The sequence below is a fragment of the Drosophila takahashii genome, chromosome 2L (assembly GCF_030179915.1).
Source record: "Drosophila takahashii strain IR98-3 E-12201 chromosome 2L, DtakHiC1v2, whole genome shotgun sequence".
NCBI classification, from domain to species: domain Eukaryota; kingdom Metazoa; phylum Arthropoda; class Insecta; order Diptera; family Drosophilidae; genus Drosophila; species Drosophila takahashii.
The window spans coordinates 24,007,722-24,028,697 of record NC_091678.1 but is presented as its reverse complement, the minus strand read 5'-3'; the positions used below and the strand labels follow the sequence as shown (position 1 = coordinate 24,028,697).

General features: G+C 41.1%; 3 protein-coding genes across 4 annotated transcripts; 2 read left to right on the top strand and 1 right to left on the bottom strand.

Moving 5' to 3' along the window:
• The first annotated feature begins 214 nt into the window (after positions 1-214).
• On the top strand, positions 215-4,339 carry Ns4 (Nucleostemin 4). Its single transcript, XM_017149911.3, has 4 exons — positions 215-422; positions 519-847; positions 2,827-4,018; positions 4,073-4,339. The coding sequence occupies exons 1-4, from the start codon at positions 344-346 to the stop codon at positions 4,198-4,200; spliced, it is 1,728 nt and encodes a 575-aa protein (XP_017005400.2). The 5' UTR covers positions 215-343; the 3' UTR covers positions 4,201-4,339.
• On the bottom strand, positions 4,238-8,098 carry Rhau (RHAU helicase). The gene is made up of 6 exons (XM_017149910.3): positions 6,169-8,098; positions 5,720-6,112; positions 5,551-5,664; positions 5,220-5,492; positions 4,477-4,605; positions 4,238-4,415 (listed from the first exon to the last, which is right to left on the bottom strand). Exons 1-6 carry the CDS (start codon positions 7,989-7,991, stop codon positions 4,337-4,339), a joined length of 2,811 nt encoding a protein of 936 aa, XP_017005399.3. The 5' UTR covers positions 7,992-8,098; the 3' UTR covers positions 4,238-4,336.
• A 540-nt stretch (positions 8,099-8,638) lies between these two features.
• Positions 8,639-19,791, top strand: dia (diaphanous related formin 1). 2 transcript variants are annotated; one of them, XM_017149905.3, is made up of 5 exons: positions 8,639-9,141; positions 11,312-11,628; positions 15,628-17,577; positions 17,632-18,162; positions 18,250-19,791. In XM_017149905.3, exons 2-5 carry the CDS (start codon positions 11,313-11,315, stop codon positions 18,720-18,722), a joined length of 3,270 nt encoding a protein of 1,089 aa, XP_017005394.2. In that variant the 5' UTR covers positions 8,639-9,141; position 11,312; the 3' UTR covers positions 18,723-19,791. The 2 variants fall into 2 exon arrangements, with proteins under 2 accessions (XP_017005394.2, XP_017005393.2); XM_017149904.3 differs by lacking the exon at positions 8,639-9,141 and adding an exon at positions 11,208-11,242.
• The last annotated feature ends 1,185 nt before the right edge of the window (positions 19,792-20,976 follow it).

The following is a 20,976-nucleotide window of genomic DNA, read 5'->3' as shown; positions in this document are numbered from 1 at the left end:
AGCACGACAATTCGGTCAACGGGAATTTGTCATACTGTTACCGAATTAATTTAAGATTATTTTCAAAATAGAATAAATGTTTGTATTAATAAAGATTAATAATTTCAAGAAAATGATCCTCTGAACAATTTTAAATGTAATATATTTTAGTTTTAAAGACGATCTTTTTATATCTCGACAACCCTGTTTCGGCTTTGGGTGATGCCAACCTGCCTCAAACTTTTAATTCGCAAAAGGGAAAAGCCGCAACAACATTCAATCCCAATTACTTCAAGTTACAATTGGCGAGCGCTAGACAAATCAAAATTGACCGGAAGTGAGACCAGGATTTGACCCAGAAGCAATGCCACAGCAACGGCGCAAGTTGGCCTTCAGCGGCAAGAAGAAGAAGGACCAGTTGGTCCAGAAGCGCAACACAAAAGGTGAGAAAACATTTGGGTTCTGTGCCCACCTGTGAAAAGGGGGCGGAAAGAAAGAAAGAAAAGCGGAGGAACGTATGACTAACGATGTTACGCCAGGTCCGCCAAAGTATCTGAGGAGCACACAGGAGTCCTACGAGGACAGCGATGTTCCCGAAACGACCAGGAAGCTCATGGAACAGCCCTTCGCCCGCGGCGGAAACCGGAATAAGAATGTGAATCGCTACAATTTGCAGTTCTACCAGGAAGGTAAGAAGGAGCTCGAGCAGATGAAACAGGAGGGCTTCAAGCCCTTCGAAGTACTGAGTTCCAAGCAGCGCGAGGTGGACGATCGCTACTTCGTCGGCTGCGACTTTCCAGTTCGACCACCGTGGAAGCTGGCGAACTCCAAGGAACAGCTCGATCGCACCGAGAATCGGTACTTTAAGGTAGGTCAGGTCCATAAGAAATTGAGTTCGAGCCCTATGCTTTCGAAACAAAAAAATTATGAGGATTCAGACCAATTGTTGCAATGAGACCTTGCAATATATTTGTCTGATTTTGAAAGATATTTTTTACTTATCTAAAATTCTACACACTTTTAATAAACCTGTTATTTTATAAGAAAAACCTTTTACTAAAGTTTACTAAGTTTTACTATTCAGCCTAATTGTTACAATATTTAAGGTCTTAAAATATATTTGTCCGATCTCAAAAGATAATCCTCTCCCAAAATTCTGCATACTTTTAATAAACCATATATTTTATAAGGAAAACCTTATAAACCTTTTTAAAAAGTTGTACTAAAAACTTTACATTTCTTTTCGAGATTCTTTTTCAAAATCTCTATTTTTTTAAATTATATCTCAATATACATTTAATTAATTACACTAGTTTACAGCCGAAATGCTCCCCAGCAATTGATGGCAAATTCTGCTAGTTTTAGACCCCTAGATCACGAAAATATAACTAATTTTTTTTCGATGGCACAGTTTTTTTTTTAAGATTTTTTAAAGTTCGAAATGTTAAGTTTCGGACTTTTTTCGAATTTCTTCTTATATCTCGGCAGATATCCACTCGGTTGGGCCAGTTTTAGTTTTATTTTAAAGTCAATAGATCAGAGCTTAACTTTGCCATACAGATCAATATGATTAGATGAGTAGTGGCAGCGCAGAAGCTCGACAAAGATGAAAAATGTGTTTTTTGGTCGTCTGTAAGTCGGCTGTATATATCTTAAAAACTCGAAATAAATCCGTTGAAAAATCAAAATGGGTACAAACTTAAATTTTACATCCTACCGAATAAAACAAGCCGGATATGGCCCAAATCCATGGAAAACTGGATTTATGGTGGATTTTTTAAGTTCGGATTTTTCCACTTTTTTCGGTTGACAGAGTCCAAATTTAAGATTTATCATAGGCGGCGACATGTAAACAAAAATGAGTGGTGACGGCAGCCGGGTCAAAAAATAGCTAAATTTGAAAGCTAGAAAATTATAAAATAAATTTAATTACTGAAAATTCTTTTAAAAATATAAAATTGCTTGCGTTATGACTGTGAGTATTTTTAATTAAGTACTATCCATTTGGATAGTTCATTCTTATGAAAAAAGTAAACTTAATTTCAAAAATTAAATTCACTTAAATAATTTTCTAGCTTTTAAATAACTGATTTAGCTATTTAGTGACCCGGCTGCCAGCACCAATTATTTTTGTTTACATGTCGCCGCCTATGATAAATCTTAAATTTGGACTCTGTCAACCGAAAAAAGTGGAAAAATCCGAACTTTAAAAATCCACCATAAATCCAGTTTTCCATCGATTTGGGCCAAATCCGGCTTGTTTTATTCGGTAGGATGTAAACTTTAAGTTAGTACCCATTATGATTTTTCAACGGATTTATTTCGAGTTTTTACGATATATACAGCCGACTTACAGACGACCAAAAAACACATTTTTCATCTTTGTCGAGCTTCTGCTCTGCCATTACTCATCCAATCGTATTGATCTGTATGGCAAAGTTAAGCTCTGATCTATTGACTTTAAAATAAAACTAAAACTGGCCCAATCAAGCGGATATCTGCCGAGATATAAGAAGAAATTCAAAAAAAGTCCGAAATTTAACATTTCAAACTTTAAAAAATCTTTAAAAAAAAACTGTGCCATCGAAAAAAAATTAGTGCTATTTTCGTAATCTAGGGGTCCAACACTAACAGAATTTGCCATCAATTGCTGGGGAGCACACCAAGAATATTATTTTGTAAACTAGTGTTATCAAACCAGGAATACGTGGATTTTAAATAAAAACCCTATTTTGACTGTATAAAGGTTTTTCTAAAAACTTTACATTTCTTTTCGAGATTCTTCTTCAAAATCTATATTTTTATGAAACCATATCTCAATATACATTTAATCAATTATCAAAATAGGAATACGTGGACGATCTGCAGAAGAAGCAGCGTGCTGGCGACTCAAAGGAGCTCTCTCTATTCGAGCTGAACCTGGAAACGTGGCGCCAGCTATGGCGTGTCCTGGAGTTCTCCGACATCCTGCTCATCATTGTGGACGTGCGCTATGCCACGCTGATGTTTCCGCCCTCGCTGTACGACTACATCATCAATACGCTCAAGAAACACGCTATTGTGGTGTTCAACAAGGTGGATCTGGTGGAACCTCAGGTGGTAGTGGCTTGGAGGCAGTACTTTCGCGACCGCTACCCCCAACTACCAGTGGTCCTCTTCGCCTCCTTCCTTCCGCGATCCCGCAAGGGAAGCCAGCGTGGTCCTCAGGCGCATCGCAGGAGCATGGAGGGCGTGTACAACATTTACAAAGAGTGCCAGCGCTATGTCCAAGGAGAGGTGGATCTGACTGCCTGGGAGCAGAAGATACGCGAGGATATGCGCAGTGATCAGTTGGACATCCTGGAGGATCTGGCGACGGCCGTGGAGGGGGAGCTCAAGATCAGCAGCAGCATCGACACCACGCCCCACGAGCACGTGAAGTACCACAGTGGCGTTCTGACCGTTGGCTGCATCGGTTTCCCCAATGTGGGCAAGTCCTCGCTGATCAACGCCTTGAAGGGGCGCAAGGTGGTCAGCGTGAGTCGCACGCCCGGTCACACGAAGCACTTTCAGACCATTTTCCTCACGCCACTGGTTCGCCTCTGTGATTGTCCCGGTCTAGTCTTCCCGTCGAGCACTCCCAAAAGCCTCCAGGTGCTGCTGGGCAGCTTCCCCATCTCCCAGCTGGCCGTTCCCTACCGCTCCCTGAAGTTCCTCGGCGAGCATTTGAATCTAGCGCAGCTTCTGCGACTCCACCTGCCCGAGGACTATGACGAGTGGTCTGCGGTGGCCATTTCCGATGCCTGGGCGTACAAGAGGGGATTCCTCACCGCCAAGGCGGCCAGGCCGGATCGCTATAGGGCCGCCAATCACATTCTTCGCATGTGTCTGGCCGGTCAACAGCTGCTGGTGCTGCAGTTCTATCCGCCGGGCTTCGAGGAGCGACGTGATCAGTGGCTCCTGCATCCCGATCTCGCGGAGGTCAAGAAGTACCAGCAGGTGGAACTAGATGAGCCCGAGAGTGAGACCAATGGCGACACTTCTTCAGTCTGCTCGGATAGTGAGTAACTTGATGGTCAAACTATATACTTTAATTAAAAAACCCCTTCTTCAGCTGCCGACAGCGATGACGAAGACGAGGACAGCTCCAACGACGAAACGAATGCCGATGAAGACGAGTGCGCCATGGAGGAGGACGCGCCCCGGTCCCGCAACGTGTTTGCTCTGCTGGAGGATGACTAAAATGGGCATTTACCAAGAAATGTTGTTATTGCATCACTAGTTTGCACTTATAATTTATTATAAACCATGTTTTGCTAAAAGAACTACACACGAAGATGATTTCTTTTGTGAGCTTAACAATAAACTGAAAAGCAGGTTAGATGTCGTCAATTTCATCGGAGGAAATGTAGTCCTCGCCCAATCGTTCATCTAACGATAGAAGCAATTCAATAGCTCTGAAAGGAAGACAATAACATTATTATCATTGTTAAGCAATCATTTTCAAATTGAACCAACTTGATCAACTGCTTTTCGTAGCCGTTTTCTTCTATGGGAGCCGGATACAAGGCCTTTTTGAGCAGCAACTTTTCCAGATTGCTACGCAGTTCTAGCACTACCTCGGCAGTTTCTTGATTGCATTTGAAGCTTCAAAAAATAAGTAGTTTAATTAAAAGATAAAAAAAATATTATGCATATGGGCAATTCTCTGCTGTCGTACGCTTTGTAGGTGAAAAAAAGCCATCTTTCAGGACTTCTTTTCTTTTGGCTTATATAAAAAAACAAGACTTTCGCACGCGACACCAATAGAAGTGACTTTTTTGACTTGCTGCTTAACTTTCCATTGTAACGAAACGTGAAAGAATATTTTAATGCAATTAATTTCATAGTGTTCCTTGTTCTTTCTTCTTTAAAATGTATTCGGTTTGGTTACAAAATATTGTGGGGTTATTTTTTTATTGGCATCAAAGTGACACGTCGCACGCGACAATTTTTTCCGTCATTTTCTTAGGTGGTTTTTCTGTAAAACCGTTACAGAGTCACTTTTAAAAATAACGAACGAATACCATAAAATAACTTTTTTGTCCATATAACAGATATTGGCCTGGAAATTTATCCAAGGATACTCAAATTACTTAGCTTAGTTGAGGATCCATCTAAATAGAATCAAATATCAATGCAAAATCATATGTTTTTTCAAGTTTCACGCTTTTTGGCTTGGTTGACATCCCCAGAGAATTGCTCACATTAGTACTACTTACTAGTAAGTCTTGGCCACACATAAATACGGTGTATTTTGGGTTACTCCTGCCTCCACTCCATCGCCGAAAATAATCAGGGCCATGGGAAAGACCATTGTGGAGTCGAGCAGAAACAGATCGGTGGACTTTTGCCGCTGGAAATACACAAAGTAGGCCGAATCAAAGCCACTCTCGCCGCTGTTCACCGAGGAGGGATGGAAGTTCACCCGGCGGCCATCGTCCGTGGCCATGGTATGAATAGCACGCACTCGGTTCTTGATCTGTCTCGATTTTCTGCAGATAAATTAACTGTCTTAACTAAATGTTTCTACTCTGATTAAGTAATAGCTACCGCAAGTGCGCCATGTTGGGATAAAGACCCGCTCCAATAATGGCCCTCAGCAAGGGAATTTTTCCTGAATTCATGTTGGACGTAGTATCCTTGCAGTTCGAGGACGTGAGAAATCTGTAACATTGCGGAATATGAGCATTTAGTTTAGTTCGTCGGTTGACAATCTCACTTGTAGTTGTACAGAAGTTCACTGAACTGATTCTTCATCCTCTCCAGCTGCTGCAGTGTCATGGAGCTGAGGAAGTTCTTGTAGCAGAAGTCGCGTTCCGCATGCGCATAGCGACTTTCCCGGTACGCACTAATGGTGTTGTGTACCAACAGGTGGTCACTGCGCATGCTGCGCGACATTCTCCGCTTGATCTCGTCCACTTGACTCTCTTTTCCCAGAGGCGAGTAGAAGGGCGACTTGAACGACAAGGCAGCCGCTGCCGAAGTAATGGGATCCAAGCAGCAGAAGAGGGCCGACATCAGTATCATTTTGCCCATCTGCGGATCGATGGGCAGCTTGGCCAAGTGCATGCCCAGCGGAGTGAGGGTGCCCGTCTTGTCCAGAGCCTCAATTCTAATTAAAAAAGATTATAATACTAACTGTAAAACGAATTATTCCATCAAACTCACCGCATCAACAGCTCCACTCCAATCTTAATGGCCTCGGGATTGGGGGCATTAATCAGGGTTTGCAGGAAACGATACGGATCGTCGATGTGCAGCAGCTTCAGGCTCAGAATTATGGACTCCAGCTTGGAGCGCAGAATCTCCGGCGTTGGAATGTCGGCCATTACATTCTCCCTGGCTCGGCTAAACAGATTGTAGCATACTCCTGGTCGGACTCGACCTGCCCGGCCCTTCCGCTGCTGCGTATTGGCCTTGGTTACCCACACTTCCTCCAGCGTCTGAATATTCGTTTCGATGTCATAGTTGGTGGCCTTCGTGCGCCCAGAGTTTATCACATAGACCACATCGTCAATGGTCACCGAAGTCTCGGATATAATCGTGGAGATGATGACCTTCCGTTTTCCCGCCGGTGGACGCTTGAACACTGCCTGCTGTTCGGCCGATTGCATTAGGGAATGTAAGGGAAAGACTGCTATGTGATCCCTCCATCTTTGACCCTTTGGGCTCTTTGGTTTGTCTAGCAGTGTGTATAGCTGCGAGATTTTATCGTAGCCCGGCAGGAAGACCAAAATGGCACCCTCCGGTTCGCTTTCACAAATGTAATAGACGAGATCGGCTATGAAATCCATGTCCTCGCAGCCCTCCGATTCCGGCAGACGCAACTTCTTGAGCACCCGGCTATCGTAGGAGTTCCTGATGCGCCGCAGGTAAGGCTCTATCATCGCCTCATGCTTCATCCGACGCTCAGGGCGATCCCGCTTGGGACGACGATCGCGTGACTTCTGAAACTCGTAGTTCGTCCTGGCCAGGACGTCCTCCAGATAGAGCATTTGCACGGGAAACATCACGCCTTCGATGCGGAACATGGGGCAGTTGTCGAAGTAGTCGCAGAAATCCTGCTCCCGCACAGTGGCGCTCATCAGGATCACCTTCAGTTCGGGTCTATGCGGCAGGATGACCTTGAGCAGCCCCATCAATAGATCAGTTTCCACGCTACGTTCGTGGATTTCGTCCAAGATCAAGACGCTTAGATTGTGCATCAGTGGATCCGATTGCAGCTGCTGCAGCAGAACTCCCGTGGTGCAGTACGTTATGGAGGCTCTGTCGCGGGGCTTCCTGCTCTCCAGCCGGATCTGGTAGCCCACCGAGTTGCCCAGACTTTCGCTGCGCTCGTAACTAACCCACTCGGCAATGGTTATGGCCGAGATCCTTCGTGGCTGCGTGCAGACGATGCGGCACGACGAGGCGCAGCCCCGGGAAATGGCGTCGTCCAGGAGGATTTGAGGCACCTGCGTGGTCTTGCCACATCCAGTGCTGCCCACAATCAGGATAACCTGGTTTTGCCGCACTGCCTGGACAATTTCCTCGGCGTATTTCATGGTGGGAAGCTTTTGTCGCGCCGCCAGACGTTTCTTGGCACTCTCCTCCAGCTGCCGTTGCTCCAGCTCCTGCTGCAACTTCTCGTCCAGCTTGGAATTGACGTAGTCCAGGCCCTCGTTCTTCTCCTTGGTCTCCGCCACGAACTCCTCGAAGTTTACGCTCAAAAGATGCCGGAACTGCTGCTTGAACTGGGCGTCCACATCGCGGTTTTCCCTGGCCGGTGCTCGGCTGTAGTCCTCCATGAACTCCATGACGCGCGCGAGGACGCCACCGGGAACGCTGACATTGCAGCCCAAGCGGATTTGCGGCTCCTCATCCTCGCCGCGTTCCTTCTTTCGCTGCCGGGCCAGATTGCGGTAGTAAAGGCCGATGTCCTTGCCCCTGAGTCCCGGGGGACGGTTGCCCTTGCGGGCGTAGGAGCCGGAGGAGTCCCTGTCACGCTGCATCCTATTTAATTTGGGCACATGTCCAGGAGATTTAAGAATCCCAAGGAGAAATCAACAAAATCTTCTAGAGTTGTCGGCCTGTCAAAATTCGCAGACCAGCTGACGGATAAGCAGGGGTTGCAACCAATATTGTGGAGTACCTAGATACGTGTACCTAGGTAAAATAAATACCTAGGTACGACTTAAAAAAACGTTGTAAATTGCAGACACGGTGTAGATTAATTTTGCATTTATCAATCAAATTAACGTATAAAAATAAGCAATTTAATTTAATTGAGATAAACTTAAACCACTTGGACTTTTATTTCAACCTAAAAATACTAATTTGAAATTATTTGATCCTTGTATTTTTACTTTTTGGCAATCAATTTACACCAAAGAGAATATAAATAATATAATATCTTTGTTTACACTAATGCTGACCCATTTTTAACATATTCTCTTATATTCTCTAAAAGAATACTTCAAAGGGTTGAATAATTAAATTCTAAAATCGATAACTGATGCAGAAAAGCCTATTTTTAATTTGCAAATTCAGGATGCTTAATATATTTGAAAAAATTGGTTTGAGCCTTGGCTAGATTCGAGTACAAGGTATATTTTAGTGCGTTCTGTGCAAGACCCGTGGTATGTTTGAACGATCCAATAACGGTCACATTAATTCCGATCAACTCAACGCGCTGTGCAAATCGAATCGCTTGTGCCAAGATTTTATGTTTTTTGCGATTAACGGCCGAAAAGATCCTACGATCTGTATGCCAAGTGGCCAATAACGAAGACGCCAAGTGTTTCCACTGCAAAAAAGCCGGATCGCCGAACGTATTTCATGTGTGATTCTCGGCTGAAGAGCAACAAGTGGCCAAAAGCAGCAACTAAATGAGTACGATATAATACACTGAGAGAAAAACCGAGACGAACTGTTTGAAGCGGTGCGCGCAGCTTGTTTTTGTGCCGAGCGTCGCGCAATAAAACAAACAAAAAGCCAGAGACCAAAAACAACAACCACAACAAAAGCCGTTTGATCGCGAGATTGTGTGTGTGCTCGAGTGTGCCTGTGTGAGAGTGGCAAGCCATTATTTTTCTGGTCTTATGACGTAAACCACCGAAAAAAAATCAAAAGTGAGCAGGCGACACAGATATCAAAACGAAGGTGAGCGCATTTTTACCAATTCTCGCTTCGTTTCTTGGAATTCCAGCGGTTATTAGACGTTTTTATACTTGTTTACATTTTCGCAGTTGCAGCATACGCACACACACTAACGCTTGTTGGTGTAAGGGGTAAGGAGAGAGGGGGAGAAAGGAGGGAAAGAGATGCAGTGCATGTAAACAAAATAGAGAAAGAGGCAATTGCTGTAAATTCTTTGGCAAAAGAAATCTTGTTGAAAGCATTTCCTCCGCACATGCTTATGTATGTATTAGCGACCTGAAAAGAAATTGTTGCCCTGCTTGAACTTGTCGCTCCACACTTTACCCTCCTCTTCCTCCACCTCCTCCTTCTTAGCCCCTTCCCACACACATACCACTCCATTCACAATTGGCCTTTTGCGGAGTCACAATAAATATTAAATTTGATTTCTCTAGCCGACCATTGTGAATGATTTGCCGACAGTTGGCACGCCCATTCGCCACACTTGCAAAAAAAAGTCCTTTCTAATTAAAATTCCTCTTTAGCACGGTTATTATACAACCTTGCTTGATTTTAATGAACTTTGAAACAATGGATTTTAAAAATATTCTTGTTTTTTATTATATTATAATTATTAATTAATAAACCTATTAAATCAAACTCTACATTTTTACACCTTTCATTTTTATGTATTATCTTCCACTAAAAAACTTATGTAGTTTAAAATTTTTAATTAATAAATAATTGGTTCTGGTACATAAATTATTCGACATATTGTTTATGATTAAGAAGTATTGCATTTTTTTAACTTTTTTGAATATTTTCCAATTCAAAACTTTTGCCATAGTTAACGACGATTAAAAATATTTATTGAACATACAACTTAAAATAAAAAATGTTATAATTTTTTTGGGAGTATACAACAGTTAGTTTTAGGTCCTAAACAGTTTTTAAATAAGAAAAATGCTTTTTTAAAATAAACATAACGGCGAATTAATGAATCCTCATTTTTTTGAGAGTGGGAAGCTCAGTTAAATAAAGTCATAATTGTTTTCTCTGTGACAGGCAAGAACCATCCGCAAAACCTGTTGCTCGTTTGCCTTTTTTATTTTGCTGTTTTCTACCTCTCCAGCTGCTGTTTGCTGGCCGCTTTGATTCCATTAGTGATTCATTAGATGCGTTGGCCAAAGCTAACGCAAAAAGCTAAAGTGTGTTCCCACCGCATCCTTCAATAGAAGCCAATTCAAATGCTAACGGCCTGCATTTCAGCCTGGCCAAATGAATCACTCAATAACCATATATTTTAACCGTTCTCTCTCTCTCGTTTTGTTTGGTTCTCTACTTGGCTCTCCGAATTTCGTGCTATTTCCTATTTTGGATTGCCGCGATAATCACATCATTTTGTAAATTTAGTGCGCATTATTAATGAATTTTTCTAATTTGTTTTGGTTTATCTTTGAGTTTTTTGTTTATGATTTTAATCACCCGTTTTCACGCTTCGAATAGTTTGGAAAGCACAGTGGTCGCTTTCTAAACTTGAAAATGAACATAAATGATCCCATAATATTCTAAACTTTACTTTACCCTTTAAAGATTAAAATTTAACTATTAAATGTTTAATATTTTCTTAATCTTTAGAACTATAATTTTCAGTGCTTTAAATTGATTTTATTTAATTACGTAATATTAAAAGTTTTCAACCCTCTTGACCTGATAAATAATATATGTTAATTTACAATTTTAATGTAATTCAAAGTTGTATAACAATTTAACATTTTGGGGAACCACTGTATTGGGGCCTCCTTCCCTTTATTATGTACGTGTTAATTGAAAATTCCACACTCCGTTGAGGCTGAATCGACATAATGGGCACCCCAGATAATTGTAAATAAACCAAAGCTGATAATGATCGACCACCTACCATCCATCCATCGATCAGATGCATTCGTTGGAAACCCATCAGAAATCGCGGTCTGTTCAGTTCTCGAACAGTTGTAAACAAAGAACAGCTGTGCAAGTTGTCTCCCCAAAAATATTAAAAACTGCGCATGTCTCTAAAAATCTTTAGTGGCCTTTGTTTAGTTTTCGTTTAGTTCTCCACCGAAATGCGTCTCAAAAAGCTGGGGTTTGGTTTTATTCCTTTAACAAATTGCAAGGCGAAATAAACTCTATTTATGTATTTTATTCTTTGCAGAATGTCTCGACACGAGAAAACGAAGTCTACGGGGGGCGGCATCTTGGATAGCCTCTTCGGAAGGCCCTCGAAGTCCAAAGGTGGAACAGTCAGCAGTGGAACCCTAACCCATGGAGGACGACCCGCATCAACGGATAATGTTGTTGTGCCGGGCGTTGAGGATTTTGAGCAGTATATCCAGCAGCTGACCGTTGCGGAGCTGGATGCAAAATTCCTGGAGATCATAGAGGATATGAATATACCCAAGGATAAGAGGGAGCCCCTGTTGGCCAAATCGAAGGAGGAGCGCCAAAAGATGATTATGTGGCACTTGAAAGGTAATGATTATATTGAAACAGTTAGCACGTCGATGTTTTTATACCCTTTCTGTAATCAAAGATTTTAATTCAGATTTTGGTTAAAAAGCTGTAAAAATATCATTAAATAATGATCATCCTAAGAGGCAACACGTTTTAAAGTTTAAATTTTGCCTTGAAAAACTGATTCATTACATCTATATACTAGGCTGATTACCAACATTATAACACCTTCTGCAAGGGTATATAAAACAGCAGACAATCGATTTTCTCGCCACTAAGTTGGATGACTTTTTACACTTCTTTGTTTTTGCCGTATTCCCGGGTAAATTGCATTCCATTTCTGATAAGATTAGCAGGTAACGGTACGTGTATCTGTGTGCTTTTCCTTTATCGGTGTGTGCGTGTGTCTGCGAATTTTCGCTTTCTGTTTGCTTACCATTTTTTTTAGTTGCCAATTTGCTTTGTGCCCATATTCGATTCTATTTGTTTTCGTATCACATACCGCTATTCACGTTTTTAATTTGTTGACCATTATTCGTATTGATATATGTGATGTCAACGATCTTTTAGATAAGTGCAAAAATACGTTCTTAAGTGGCTAAAACTTAAAATTTTCAAGAAGAAGCTCAGAAAGATTTTAGAGTAGAAAGCGAGGTACACGAAGTGGGGAGTTATAAGACAGAAGATAGGGTAGATATTTAAGTACCAGTATCCAAACACCTTTTATATATAAAGAATGATTAACTTCAAAAATTATAATTATTAAAATTACTTTTTATTCAGCTTTGCTAATGGGTGATTAATTTACCACTGTGATTACTGATTCAACATTCTCATCGTATTGCTGATAAAGACAGCTCATAGAAATTCGGTTAGAATTTTTGGGAAACCCCGATATATGTTGTATATTTTTTAAGTTTACTCATTCATTTATTTTTGTAGAAAGATAAGTACTGGTAGTAATGTACAGTAGAGTACTACGAAGTAATTATCACTGTACCACATCGCCAGCTATATCTTGAGCACATTTCAATGCTAACTCAGCTTTCAGCTTTATTCTTTGCGTTTCGCTCCAGTTAATTCCCCATCGGCCCATGGCCCATGGTCCATTATCAGTCTTGAAAAGTGTAGATTCAAAGTTTCTCTTATCGTTTGTAACGGTTAATTGCGCCACAACCTCGGACTATCTTCTCCCCCATTTTATCAAGTAATACCAAGTGCTATATATGTACATAAGTAGAATACGACGAATGCGTGACAAAAGTCGAGCGGCAAAAAATGAGAATGCGAAGACATTGAATTTTCCTTTACCATGCATATTATACAATTTAAATTACGTCAAGTGGCAGTGAGAAAATGATTTTTGTTGTATAAGCAAGTGCATTGCGAATGCGAGAAAGAGATAGACTAGTAGAAGGCAAATGTACACCGAAAATGATTTTGCTAAATTTATATTTTTAACTGTATAATTGATTAAATATATTTAAAAAAGTAATGAAGTCTTGATTATTCATAAGTTTTGAAGATTAGCCAGTTTTCTACCGTCATTATTGATTAACAAATAATATTTCCCTTCCTAATTATGACTATTTCCAAATCATCTTATAAACGATGTTGTTTTAAAAAATGTAAAATGTAAACATCCATTAAGTCTTTATTTTCAGTGTAGTAGACAAGAGAGTTTTAATTTTTCTCTCTCAACCTCTATGAGTGATTTTCCTTACACTTTGGAACGGTCATAAAATGCAAATATGCGAAAACGTTAAACACATTATGACAAAATCAAGCTGAAAATAAATTCTGATGCTTGTCAATAAACTTGAGCTGCGGCAAAAACGTATATTATAGGTGGAGATAACTTGGGGTAAAAAATAAAAGAAACTGAAGTAAATATTTGTGGGTCGTGTTTATTGTGGCAGAACCCTCCTCCCCAACCACTTGTTGCGAAATTAAATTTAAAACACAAACAATGGACTAGCCGACAACAAAAAATACCCGCGCAAAAAGCTGTTCATTAACACGCTTCGTTTGGCGTTTTGAGTTAATTAATAAAACAGTTAGCGTAGTTAGGTTTTGACGGATAAACGTATAAAGTGTGGGCAGGGTTTTGGCCAATTTCAATGATGTCAGTAGTGCTGCAGGTAATCAAAAAAGGGGTGGGTGGTTTCAAAGAAGGTCACCCTCGTGAAGGTTGGTTTTTAGTAATTGCCTTTTCACTACCCTTATCTCACAGTCTTAAGGTAAAGTTTCTAGATAAAACTGTGTAGTAACTATTCTATCTAACTTAAAGTAGTCAAAACAGTTGAACCACCTAGAAAATTTACTACCATCGTATTCGCAAAATTTGAAATTCAACAAAAATTAAACAAATTGTTGATTACGTTTTAATTTACATCCATTACTCTTAAATATTCTAGTTAATGATTAAATCTTACGTTAGTTGACAACTTTTAATTGGTAATTTTCATTAAATTAATTATTTTCTTATCAAACTGCCTCTTTACCTCTTTGGGAAAGTATGTCGTTCTTATACAGTAAAGATAGGAAAGAATGAATCAGCGCTGATATGACTTAATTCAGGGGTGTTGTCAATGGGGGGCCAACCTCTTTCTTTATAAATAAAAGTTTTGTGGTTTAGTGGAATAAACCGGGCATGAGCTGAATCACAAATTTTCTTTTACTATTGTATCCATTTTGAGTTAAAAGGAATCTATGAATAATAATATGTCGGTTGTAGTTAAATGAAATAAAATTAATTTTAAAACCAAAGTTTTAAGGTTTTACCCTTTATAGTTTTTAATGATTCTAGTTAAGCTGCCAAATAAATTGATGCACTCAGAAAAAAAATCGCCCTAAATTTTAGAAAATCGCCATACTTTGAAAATCGCCTTGAAATTCAGAAAATATTTCTATTTTTCAGAAATATTTTTCTAAATAATAAGAAAAACTTACCCTGATTAGATCAACTCCTCTTGTTATCCACTTTTAGAAAAATTTTCTGTTATTCAGAAATTTTTCTTTCAAACTAAGAAAAAATCGCCTTACATTTTAGAAAATTGGCCCAATCGGTAGCCTAGGGGTCTAATGCGAGCGGATTATTTGTTTTCTACGCTTATATTCGGAAGCGTGTGTTCGATCCCACGTCGAGGCGGACATTTTTTGCGTCTTTTTTTTTTTTTTTTTGCGCATTAAAATGTATACTTTAATACAAATAAGGATTTAGGTAAGCTAACACACACATAATGGATAAATAAGAGTATAAACCTAGAACCCAAGAGAACAGAATGAGAATGTACTTTGTACAGCGCCTCTCGTGATGCTTCCCTGGCGCAGCTAGTAGAGTGTTTGACTGCAAACTGTGAGGTAAGGGGTTCGAATCCCGCGAGCGACCAAAATGTTTTCCTCAAGATAGTAAGTTATTTGATTTTTATGTTTATCATTAATAAATAATATAATAATTTCAGTTATTATTTCAGTTACAATTAAAGATTAAAAGTGTGTTTGTGTACAAGCATCGTGACGTCATCCATGTGTTTAAATAGAGGAGAGAAAAATAAGCTGAAAAACGAGAACCCCAACAACAACACCCCACACCGACAGACTCCACCCAGTCGGCATAACTCCCGATTCCCCGATTTTTTTTTTCTTCTTCTTATTCAATTTTGCAAAAACTAACCCTAAATTTAAGAAATTTTTTTCTAATTTTTAGAAATATTTTTTCTAAAAGGCAAGGCGAGCTGCCTTTGGCTTAAAAAGTATGGCGATTTTCTAAAATTCAGGGCGATTTTTTTTCTGAGTGTGATGTAAATTTTGTTTAGAAACTAATCAACTATCTAGCTATAAATAAATTGTTGTACGGCATTACAGCTTAACAAATAACTTAAGTCAATTTATTTATTAAGCTAGCGTTAATAGTTTTGCCTTATTCTTATATTTGTATGTGAACTGGCTTGCCTCCCATCCAGTAAATTCCCTTACTGAAATCCAATGCGATTCTCATTCCAATCTCTCTTCTAGGTAAGAACTCACTGGAGCGCAGCGCCAATTCCCGGTTCGAGAAGCCCATAGACTATGTGGAATATCTGCAGAATGGGGAGCACAGCACGCACAAGGTGTACCAGTGTGTGGAATCTCTGCGCGTGGCGCTCACCAGCAATCCGATCTCGTGGATCAAGGAGTTCGGGGTGGCCGGCATCGGGACGATCGAGAAGCTGTTGGCCAGGTCAAAGAAGGATCCAAACTATGAGAAGATTGAGTTCGAGGCGATTCGCTGCCTGAAGGCTATTATGAACAACACTTGGGGCCTGAACGTGGTGCTCAATCCAGATCAGCACAGTGTGGTGCTGCTCCTGGCGCAATCCCTGAATCCCCGCAAGCCCCAGACGATGTGCGAGGCCCTCAAACTGCTGGCCTCCTTTTGCATTGTCTACGAGCGTAATGGCTATGAGAAGGTCCTCAGAGCGATTACCACAATCGCAAACACATCCTTCAAGGCCAGCGAACGATTCCGACCGATTGTGGAAGCTTTGTTTGCATCGGATCAACAGGATCCTAAACGGGAGTTGGCCTGTCACAGTTTGATCTTCATTAATACTCTCACAAATACCCCCACCGATTTGAACTTCCGCCTACATCTGCGATGTGAGATTATGCGGATGGGTCTGTACGATCGCCTGGATGAATTTACTAAAATCGTGGAGACCAGCAACAATGAGGCACTGCAGCAGCACTTTAAGATCTTCAACGAGATCCGCGAGGATGATTTCGAGGAGTTTGTGCAGCGCTTCGATAACGTCACCTTTAACATGGATGATGCAACGGATTGCTTCGATGTGCTGAAAAACCTGGTGACTGACACCACTTCCGAACCCTACTTCCTGTCCATCCTGCAGCACTTGTTGTACATCAGAGATGACTTTTACTTCCGACCTGCCTACTATCAACTGATCGAGGAGTGCATCTCGCAGATCGTCTTCCACAAGGGCTACTGTGATCCGAACTTTGAGAACAAAAACTTTAATATAGACACCTCATTGCTGCTGGACGATATTGTGGAGAAGGCCAAGGCCAAGGAGTCGAAGCGATCGGAGGAGTACGAGAAGAAGATCGAGCAGCTGGAAAGCGCCAAGCAGGAGGCGGAGGCGAAGGCGGCTCATCTCGAGGAGAAAGTCAAGCTGATGGAGGCTAATGGTGTGGCGGCTCCGTCGCCCAATAAGCTGCCCAAAGTGAATATACCTATGCCACCGCCACCGCCCGGAGGAGGAGCCCCTCCTCCACCGCCACCACCCATGCCGGGCCGAGCTGGTGGTGGACCACCGCCTCCGCCGCCACCTCCCATGCCCGGCAGGGCGGGTGGACCGCCTCCACCACCACCACCGCCCGGAATGGGCGGTCCACCGCCCCCACCCATGCCCGGCATGATCCGCCCAGGTGGACCTCCGCCACCGCCCATGATGATGGGACCCATGGTACCAGTTCTTCCTCATGGCTTGAAGCCGAAAAAGAAGTGGGAAGTCAAAAATCCCATGAAGCGCGCTAACTGGAAGGCTATCGTCCCAGCCAAAATGTCCGATAAGGCGTTCTGGGTGAAATGTCAGGAGGATAAGTTGGCCCAGGACGATTTCCTCGCCGAGCTGGCCGTGAAATTTTCCTCCAAGCCGGTGAAGAAAGAGCAAAAGGATGCGGTGGACAAGCCAACGACATTGAGCAAGAAAAATGTCGATCTGCGTGTGCTCGACTCGAAGACTGCCCAGAATCTGGCTATCATGTTGGGAGGATCGCTGAAGCACCTGTCCTACGAACAGATCAAGATATGCTTGCTGCGCTGCGACACCGCCATCCTGTCTTCCAATATCCTACAGCAACTTATCCAGTACCTTCCGCCGCCAGAGCAACTTAAGCGACTGCAGGAGATCAAGGCCAAGGGAGAACCGCTACCACCGATTGAACAGTTTGCCGCCACGATAGGTAAGTTAAATGTAGTTTCAAAAATTTCATAATAATAATTCCTTTCATTTTCAGGAGAAATTAAGCGTCTTTCGCCACGTCTTCACAATCTAAACTTCAAGCTGACGTATGCGGATATGGTGCAGGATATCAAACCCGATATTGTGGCAGGAACGGCGGCTTGCGAGGAGGTTCGGAATAGCAAAAAGTTCTCCAAGATCCTGGAGCTTATTCTACTCCTCGGCAACTACATGAATTCGGGATCCAAGAACGAGGCCGCCTTTGGCTTTGAGATTAGTTATCTAACCAAATTGTCAAATACGAAAGATGCTGATAATAAGCAGACATTGCTGCACTACGTAGCCGATTTGGTGGAAAAGAAGTTCCCAGATGCGCTGAACTTCTACGATGATCTGTCGCACGTGAATAAGGCGTCGCGGGTCAACATGGATGCCATTCAGAAAGCAATGCGGCAAATGAATTCGGCGGTAAAGAATCTGGAAACTGATCTGCAGAACAACAAGGTGCCGCAGTGCGACGATGACAAGTTTAGTGAGGTGATGGGCAAGTTTGCCGAGGAATGCCGGCAACAAGTGGATGTTCTGGGTAAGACTTACTATCCGCAAATAAAAGGGTTTACCGAACAGGCAGTTGTAGCTGAAAAAATTGTCTAACATTTTGTTTATTTTACAGGAAAAATGCAGCTACAAATGGAGAAGCTGTACAAGGACCTCAGCGAATACTATGCCTTCGATCCCAGCAAATACACTATGGAGGAATTCTTTGCGGACATCAAGACCTTTAAGGATGCCTTCCAATCGGCGCATAATGACAATGTTCGGGTGCGCGAGGAGCTGGAGAAGAAGCGTCGTCTGCAAGAAGCACGGGAACAGTCTGCCCGCGAGCAGCAAGAGCGCCAGCAGCGTAAAAAGGCAGTGGTCGACATGGATGCGCCACAGACGCAAGAGGGCGTGATGGACAGCCTCTTGGAGGCGCTGCAAACGGGCTCCGCCTTTGGACAGCGAAACCGCCAGGCCCGGCGACAGCGACCAGCGGGAGCGGAACGGAGGGCCCAACTCAGTCGAAGTCGGTCGCGGACGCGTGTCACTAACGGACAGCTGATGACCCGCGAGATGATCCTCAATGAGGTTCTAGGCTCCGCGTAGAAATGACACAACAAGCAATTCCCCTCTGTACATATATAAATAGACTTCTGTAGCGATATAAGGGCCTAGGATCATTAGCTGTGTACATCTGTGAATCCGTGTGTTTAGCCTTGTTTACATATCAACTCGATTGGCGCGTTGGTGAGATCTAACGAATGGATAACTGTTTCAACAGCCGCAAAGTACTAAATAAGTGGGGCTAGTAATATGAGGATTTTCCAGAATTATGCATTGCTGTAAGAGTGTAATGAATTTATAGTTTCTCACATTACGACAGTTTCTGTAAAAGTCTTATTTTATTTTATTAAATTAATGGTACACATAACACTTATTTAAAATGAATTTGACTGAAAGCTAACTAAAATATGACCTATTTTGTTTTTAATTTGTTTACTGAAATACCGCCCTATTAAAAAACATTCAAATATAGGTTTATTAAAAACGATTGGCAGGCCGATTTCAGTTAGCATTTAAAACTTACTAAATCATTGTATTGTAACTTGATTTAAAATAACTGATAAAAATACCAATCTTTGACCTTTTGTTGTGTTTATAAAACAGTATAGAGCTCATTTTTGACATTAAATTTATTTAAGGCATTTACGACGACTCCAGAAATTAGCAATGCATAAAACTAAAAATCCATCTTTACAACCCCATACAAAAAATATATATTTTTTATACGCTTTTACTTCTGAAAATGAAAAACAGGAACTGATGCATTTTCCAATTCAAAATACTTATGAAGGGAACTGAGAAACCAAGTCCAAATATTATTTATCGATTGATCTGTATCTTTTGGTTCTTTACACACTCTATTCCTATTTTACTGTGGCATGTTCCGATCATTTTGTTGTGCACTTCGTTTTCGAGGCACTCTCTAGGGCGACATATATCAAAATGAAATTCCTTTTGTATTTAATTTGTGTTTAAGCAGAACTCTTTTAAATTTGTTTATTTTAATTGCCTATTATAATCCACGATATACATAACATTTGTTAATTAATGCCTATTTTCTTCGACAATGATCGTATATTGAAAATAAACTTTTACCAAAATTATATACAAATGATGGCTTAGTGATTCATTTATTTATGCTCTTTAATTAATTAACACAAACAGTTAAAAAATAATATAAAATAATAAATTTAAAATAAACTTGAATTTCTAACCGTACCCTTCAGTTCAATTGAATCAACACAAAGTATCGTCTCGATATGAAAAATACCTTTAACAAAGAAGGTTAGCCATGAAAGCTTGAACTAAATTAGCAATAATCTCGGGCAATTCCACAAAAAGGTTTGGCTGCGAATCCAAAAATAATTTGGGCTTTCCACCCACCCGTATGTGACTTGCCGCTTTTTGTTGTTCTTCTCCACTTTAATTTGTTTTATTAACAAAGATATTTTATCGCTAATGTCGCGGCACCCATAAAGGTGTTTGATTGCGATGGTTGAGGAGGCGGTGGTTCGTACAACGCAAAATGCACTTGCTGTGGGATCGGCTGGGGGTTACGTGTGGAATAAAGGGGGTTTTGGAGGGGTTTGGCCGTGGCCAATTGCCATAAAACTCTCCAAAACGTTAAACGAACCGACAAAAAGCAAATGCCGCACGACAAAGACACATCCACATCCATATTCACATCCGTCTGGCGACGACAAACACATTATATATACCAACCTACAGATATAAGTTATTATATCGGTCTGGGACATGGGACATATCTCTAAATGGTCTGATTGCCCCTTGAGTTTTATTTTGGAGTCTGCTTTATGGGCTATGGCGCTTGCTTTGCTTTCTTTATGGATTTATTAACATAATTGAAGGAAAATATATAAATACCGTCGAGTTCTTGGCAGGTTGTTAATGTCAATGGAGGGATAGATTCGGATTTACGATACCCAGATAGAGATGCATTAGAGTGTTTTAAGATCGGAATAAATTCATTGATAAGAAGATAATTTGAAATCGTTTTAGTATTTTCAGGGGATGATTACAAATTATTAGATCTTAAAAATCGGTCGAGGGGCCGATTAAATTCTATATAAAGTATAGATAATTTTTCTTGATCTAAAACTAAGAATTTCATCCAAACAGTTTTCTGTGTTACCCACGTACATATATGGAGATGGTTTTGGGAGAAGTTTTGTCATCAATACTGAACGTAAGGAAAACGGCGATAAAATTTGAACTGAAATTACAAAGTATACAAATTTTGAAATAATCTACCTATATTTGGTTGAGATAAATAATT